Source organism: Dromiciops gliroides, chromosome 1 (assembly GCF_019393635.1).
Source record: "Dromiciops gliroides isolate mDroGli1 chromosome 1, mDroGli1.pri, whole genome shotgun sequence".
Classification (NCBI taxonomy): Eukaryota; Metazoa; Chordata; class Mammalia; order Microbiotheria; family Microbiotheriidae; genus Dromiciops; species Dromiciops gliroides.
The window spans coordinates 547526929-547534410 of record NC_057861.1 but is presented as its reverse complement, the minus strand read 5'-3'; the positions used below and the strand labels follow the sequence as shown (position 1 = coordinate 547534410).

The 7482-nt window shown below is 38.9% G+C and overlaps 1 protein-coding gene across 1 annotated transcript; it reads left to right on the top strand.

Annotated features, from left to right (window-relative positions):
• LOC122735858 (60S acidic ribosomal protein P1-like) lies at nt 1–391 on the top strand. Its single transcript, XM_043977668.1, has 2 exons — nt 1–78; nt 160–391. The coding sequence occupies exons 1-2, from the start codon at nt 16–18 to the stop codon at nt 361–363; spliced, it is 267 nt and encodes an 88-aa protein (XP_043833603.1). The 5' UTR covers nt 1–15; the 3' UTR covers nt 364–391.
• Nucleotides 392–7482: the final 7091 nt, after the last annotated feature.

Below are 7482 nucleotides of genomic sequence, written 5' to 3'. Positions count from 1 at the left end.
CATCCATCTCCCGAAATGGCCGTCTCCGAGCTCGCTTGCATCTACTCTGCTCTCATCTTTCACGACGATGAGGTTACGGTCAGGGAGGATAAAATTAATGCCTTTATTAAAGCAGCAAGTGTAAATGTTGAACCGTTCTGATCTGGATTATTTGCAAAGGCCCTGAACAAAGTAAACATTGCTAGTCTCCTCTGCAATGTAGGAGTTGGTGGACCTGCCCCAGCAGCTGGTGGTGCTGCCCCTGCTGGAGGTGCTGCTCCTGCTAGCACAGCTGCCCCAGCTGAGGAGAAGAAGAAAGAGGAAGCAAAAAAAGAAGAGTCCGAGGAGTCTGATGATGACATGGGCTTTGGTCTGTTTGACTAAATATATTTTTTGAAACATTAAATAAAAAGCTTAACTAAAAATTTTAAAAAGAAGAAGAAGAAAGAAAATAATACCTGCAAGGGCAGCTAGGTGGTGCAGCGGATAAAGCACTGACCATGGATTCAGGAGGACCTGAGTTCAAATCCAACCTCAGACACTTGACATTTACTAGTTGTGTGACCCTGGGCAAGTCACTTAACCCTCATTGCCCCACCAAAAAAAAAGGAAGAAAAAAAAAAAAAGGAAAATAATACCTGCAAGACTGCCCTCAGAGAAGGGAGGGTGGAATGTTCTGTTCTCTGAACAGCAAATAGGCCTATTCAACTGGAATGCAGAGTTGCTTGAAGGATAATAACAGGCAATGACCAGCCAAAGCTAGAATGTTAAGGATTCAACATGCCAGGAGAGTTTGTATTTTATTTTAAAGGCAAGGGGGCAGCCCTTGCAGCATCTTGGGGGTGCCGTTGTCAGACCTTCCCTTTAGGAATATCAAAATTCAGTCAAGGATGGAGAATGCATTGGAATGGGGAAGCCAAGAGACCTGTTAGGAAACAATGCCTCTCATACCTCCAAAACATTTTAATTGTTTTCTATCTAGTAGATATACCCTGTGAATTTGAACAGATGCTTTCAGACTTAGCTAGTTTAGTCCTATTCACTGATTAGTTCTAGAAAAACACTGGAAACCTAGTCTTTTTTTTTTTTTTGGTGAAGCAACGAGAGTTAAGTGACTTGCCTAGGGTCACACAGCTAGTAAGGGTCAAGTGTCTGAGGTTGGATTTGAACTCAGGTCCTCCTGACTCCAGGGCTGGTGCTTTATCCACTATGCCACCTAGAAACCTAGTCTTAATCAGCAAGCTAAAACTTAATCCATCAGCCTTAATTAAGCACATGAAGAATTCTGTTAATTGCTGTATTTTCTGAAACCTCTCTCTCTCCACCACAGTTAAGGGAAGAAGAATAGGACACAAAATGTGCCACTCAAATTCACTCTGAGGAAGTTGGAAGCAAAAAATGTTAGTTGGTTGAGTCATCTCTCAATTATTCAGGAGTTGAAGTATTCTGTGTCTAAGGGCTTGAAGACAATTCTACTTCTCATTAACACTTCCAGAGTAGGAAAAGCTAGAGAAAGGACATGACCCCAAATCATTTGATTTTGCTGGTTTTGAGAATATTCAAACTTTGGCTAATAATCACATCTGTATAGTCACACAACTGAGAATTTGCTTAAAATAAAAGATCAGGCAAGAGGCAGCTAGCTGGTTCAGTGATTAGCTCATAGGACAGGGCATCAGGAAGACGAGTTCAAATCTAGATTCAGAAACTTACTGGCTGTGTGAGCTGGGCAAGTCACTTAACTTTTTCTGACTTGGTTTCCTCATCTATAAAATAGGGGCAATATGGCACTAAGGGTTGTTATAAGCATCAAAACAGATATCTAGGGGCAGCTAGGTGGCACAGTGGATAGAGCACCGGCCCTGGAGTCAGGAGTACCTGAGTTCAAATCCGGCCTCAGACACTTAACACTTACTAGCTGTGTGACCCTGGGCAAGTCACTTAACCCCAATTGCCTCACTAAAAAAAAAAAAAAAAAAACAGATATCTATAAAGCATTTAACACAGTGCCTGTGTTTCCTTCCTCCCATTCATGCATTAAAATTAGATAAGACTGTGTAACGATTGGAATGACGCCACCTGCTGGATACTTACTGTAGAAGAGTTCTGCCCATGAAGGGAAGGTCTTTGAGGGCAAGACCAGGAGTCAGGAAGTGACGCGGGCTAGTGGGAGGAGGAAGGAAGAGACTGGCGCTCAGTCTCGCGCTCTTGCCTTTGGACTCTGGTGGAGAGCGGAGCTAAAAATGCGCTCTCCCTTTAATAGATAGGAATCTAGACCTTTCTCTCTCTCTTTACCAAATTCTTATTCTCCTTAATAAATGCTTAAAAGTCTAACTCTTGCTAAAGCTTATAATTTATTGGCGACCACTCATTAAATATTTTAGACAGACTAGCTAGAATTTTAGCCTTAACAGATGGCTGACCACGAAGAGGAAAGCTAACCCTCAGTCTTCTTCTGATCTTCTGGTTGGGTAAGAAATTTCCCCTCCCTCTCCCTTTAACTGCTAAGTACTGGTGTACTGGCTGTGTTTTTCCTTTGAATTTTTTCGAATGGACCTTTTAAACTCCCTAATTATCCTATTTTTGATTTTGGTCTGTTTAACCAGACAAATGGGAGATAAGATCATGTTAATGCTTTGTTTTTGTGGATTTTCTATTTTTCTTTTTATTTTTGTTAAAAGAGCCAGCAACTTACTCACACAAGGAAATATCTCTCCCTCTCCCAACCATGCTTTTTCAGAGAAACCTGAAGAGATTCCCGCAGCTTTTCCCAGTTCTAACACTAATTGTTGCTCTAATTTTGCATGCCTGGAGGCAATGACCCACCCTCTAGAAGCTTTTAATCCCCTAGCACCTGGAGGCAAAGTGGGGGAAGAGGAATCCAGGCCTGAGTTCAAAATCAAGTCTGATTCAAATTGCTCTGGTCCCTCCCCTCCTCTCCAGACCCCACCCTCTACTCCTCCTATGGCCAAGCCCATTGCTTCCCCTGCCTGGGAAGTCCAGAGATCTGATGCGCATGCTCAACTTTTTCTACCTGCATTTGCAGCTTTAGGCTCAGCCCTTCCCCAGCCTGGCTGTGCTTCTGAGACAACTTTAGAAAACCCTTTAAATTCCAGATATGCTCGATTTGTTCATAATTTTGCTAACCTGCTTTTGTCTTTAATTAGTAATCTTATAAAGCATTTGTATGGTGGAAAGACTGACAGACAATATAGAGGGGTTAAGGAAGAAAAACTTAAGTTGAATAAGAATGACAATCAACATAGTTCAAGACTCTGCTTCTTTTGCCATGGAAGTATATATATTGTACAGAAATGTAGAAGTAAGCAGCAAGGTATTGATATGAGTATTGGGGATTTTAGATACCGGAATCAAAAGTGTTCTGAATTCATTCAGAGTATTAATGTCAGTTCAGAGGTTACATAGGATTTCTATGCTATTACATATACATTTTGAAATTAATGGTATGGGTTTATTTTCATAGAGATTTTCCTGCTTTTGAGATTGTGTTTTATACTTAGTTTTTAAAACAAGGAGAATATTTGTAAAAGCTTTTTATAGTCATGTGATCAGGTTTATATTTTATAATACTCTTGTTAATATTAAGTTCATATTCATTTAGATTTCCTTAGTTTGAATTTCATTGTCTTTTATTGTTCCATGTGTATTTTCTTCTATTCATTTGTCTATCTAATTTTGAAACATTGCAAGATGGTTTTGATTTTATTATACAATGTTAATTCTAGGAGTATTGTGCTCCCATATTCTGAGTTATTTGTTTTTGTTATTTTTTTTTTCTCAACTGATTATTTGATCAAACTCTTTAAAGCATTTCCCTGGCAAATTGGTTGCCATGGCAAGTGTAAAGAAGTATTATTTTTGATAAGCATATTCCAAAAAAAAAAAAGAGAGAGAGAGGAACATTTGTAAAAGTTTTCTATTTTCAAAAAAAAAAAAGTTTTCTTTGAGATTGTGTTGTGCTTTAACTTGTATTTAAATGTTTCAATTTTTCACAAAAGTAATTGTATACTAAGTAAAAAAAAAAAGATATTATTTGAAATTGTTGCATAACTATATATTGTGTTCTGAGTCAAGATGTATTCACATTTTTTGCAATCATTTATTATCCTCAATTTTTAAATCCATATGAGACTTGGATTATGGGAACTTATCATTTAAGACACTAATTACCTTTATTCTGAGTTATCAGATGCCAGTTGGCCAAGATGCCATCCAATCACAAGAGGAATACATGCAAGAGCAGACACTGAACTGTCACATGAGGGGAGACATGCATGAAGTCAAGGTATGGCCGAGGGAACGGCTTTTGACAAATGTTGAGGTTGGATTCTCTTGGTTTAATATTTTATTTTATTTTTCCCCACAATATTGTACGGATGGCTGGAAGTATTGATCCCACCCATCTCACTTCTACACCTGGCTTCTATGCTCCCTCCTATATGCCTGATGCCATGGACATCTCAATCGCATGCATCTGATTAAGTCTGACTCAGTTTCCTCCAATATGTTCGGTGGCATGGACATATATTCCATCCACCTATTTTAAGCCTGGCATACTGTATGGGCAGTACATATTGCTCAAGTGTGGGAATGCTCATATCCCATCATTTCTCTGTTCTTTTATGGTAACCCCCATAATTATCTCAGGTGTCATGATAAATACAGTGTTGAATTTGGCCTTGATACCTGTTACCAATTATATTAGATTTTCTAATTTCTCATAATGGCATGAGGATAATTAGGCAGATGATGCAAAAAGTGATGAAACAAAGATAAAAATTATTTTTAAAAATTAATATCGCAGCAATTGTCTTCTCAAATACCCTCCATAAGGGGGGACTATAGTAATATTATAATTTTAAAGAATGGTTCAATTTTTGTTTTATTATATGTTTCATGTGTAACAACTAAGATTCTGAATTCCCTTAGACATGTTTTTGAGAACTTTCATTGTTTGATTTGATTATTGACAAAGCTATTTTAAAGTTGTGTTAAGCTCAATTTTGTAGGAAATTTCCTGGCTGATTACCAGTATCCACACATCAACCCCTGAAAAGACTTCCATTCCACGACTACACCTAGAGGACATCTGAGAAAAGACTTTCAGAGACTTTAAATGAACAGTTTTGATTTGTTTTTGTTGGTTTTTTTTCTCTTTCTGTTATAATATACACCATCTGTAACATGTATTCTCTGCAGAGGCCCTCCCTTTGCAAGACTAATGTCAAAGCGTCGGTTCATGAGGACAAAAAATCGCCCCTCTGGACAAAACTTTCCTCTCTTCCTTTTCTATATTGTTGTTCACATATTATTAGTTAGCAATAGTTATTATATTGTTTTTACTGTTCCGTCAAGGAAACATTTTGTTTCTTGAGGAACAACAGGGGGGACTGTAACGATTGGAATGACGCCACCTGCTGGATACTTACTGTAGAAGAGTTCTGCCCATGAAGGGAAGGTCTTTGAGGGCAAGACCAGGAGTCAGGAAGTGACGCGGGCTAGTGGGAGGAGGAAGGAAGAGACTGGCGCTCAGTCTCGCGCTCTTGCCTTTGGACTCTGGTGGAGAGCGGAGCTAAAAATGCGCTCTCCCTTTAATAGATAGGAATCTAGACCTTTCTCTCTCTCTTTACCAAATTCTTATTCTCCTTAATAAATGCTTAAAAGTCTAACTCTTGCTAAAGCTTATAATTTATTGGCGACCACTCATTAAATATTTTAGACAGACTAGCTAGAATTTTAGCCTTAACAACTGGCAGATTTGAATAAATCACTTTGCCAAGTATTGACATCAAGTGAATATAAAGGTAGGTATCATATATGTTCTGCATATAATCCAAACAAAAGGATTCCCCATTGTTAGAAAGGTTCTCCAAAAATTCCCAGCTGAAGATGCTAAGCTAATTGATCCAGAACAGGGAACAAGAGGAAGATCTTCAGTGAATTGGGTAGGTTCTCAGTAAGGGATTTGGGGAAACAAGAATCACACAGAATGAAACTGCTCAGAGAGGTTGGACCTTACAGTGGTGGATTTTCATCATCATATTGATGAAATATCAAAAGACCTACTGAAGTACCAAAATTCGGATACTTGACAGTCATCTATAGTAAGAACATACTGGGCAGCTAGGTGGTGCAGTGGATAAAGCACTGGCCTGGGATGCAGGAGGACCTGAGTTCAAATTCAGCCTCAGACACCTAACACTAGCTGTGTGACCCTGGGCAGGTCACTTAACCATCATTGCCCTGGAAAAAAAAAATAGAACAGAAGAACATACTAATTGCTGAATCCAATAGTACAGTACTGGAAGGTTTTTTTGGGACAAAGCAAAATGCTATCATATTCATTTAATTTGGGCAAAAGAATGGCCAAGGCGATGCCTTATTCTATTACATCATATTTCCAAGTTTCACCTCTCTGGTGTATGAGTAGACCAGAATGGGAACGTGACCTATGACTCTCATAGAGAATGTAAACTACCCTGAGTAAGTGTAAACAGCAAAATAAGCTCCTGCTAGAAGCTGGGGGAAAATTGGAGCACTAATGCATTGCTGGTGGAGCTGTGAACTGATCCAACCATTCTGGACAGCAATCTGGAATTATGCCCAAAGGGCTATAAAGCTGTGCATGCCCTTTGACCCAGCAATACCACTATAGGGTCTTTTTCCCAAAGAGATCATAAAAAAGGGAAAAGGACCCACATGTATAAAAGTATTTATAGCTGCTCTTTTTGTGGTGGCAAGGAATTGGAAATCGAGGGGCTGCCCATCAATTGGGGAATGACTGAACAAGTTATGATATATGAATGTAATGGAATTCTATTGTGCAGTAAGAAATGATGACGGATAAAGCACTGGCCCTGGATTCAGGAATACCTGAGTTCAAATTCGGCCTCAGACACTTGACACTTACTAGCTGTGTGACCCTGGGGAAGTCACTTAACCCCCATTGCCCCGCCAAAAAAAAAAAAAAAGAAAAAGAAATGATGAGCAAGTGGATTTCAGAGAAACCTGGAAGGACTTGCATGAACTGATGAGTGAGATGAGCAGAACCAGGAGAACATTGTACACAGTATCAACAACATTGTGTGTTGATCAACTGTGATAGACTTGATCCTTTTCAGCAATACAACGGTACAAGATAGTTCCAAAGGACTCATGATGGAAAAGACTCTCCAAATCCAGAAAAAAAAAAAAAAAAAGAACTGTTGAATATGGCTGCAGATTGAACCATACTATTTCTTTTGTTTTTGGTGCTGTTGTTTTTCTTTTTTGAGGTTTTTCCTTTTTGCTCTGATTCTTCTCTTATAATATGACTAATGCTGAAAGGTGTTTAATGTTATTGTACATATATAACCTATATCAGATTATTTGCTGTCTTGGGGAGGGGAAGAGGGAGAGGAGGGAGGGAGAAAAATTTGAAACTAGAAATCTTATAAAAACTAACGTTGAAGGGGGCGGCTAGGTGGCGCAGTGGATAAAGCA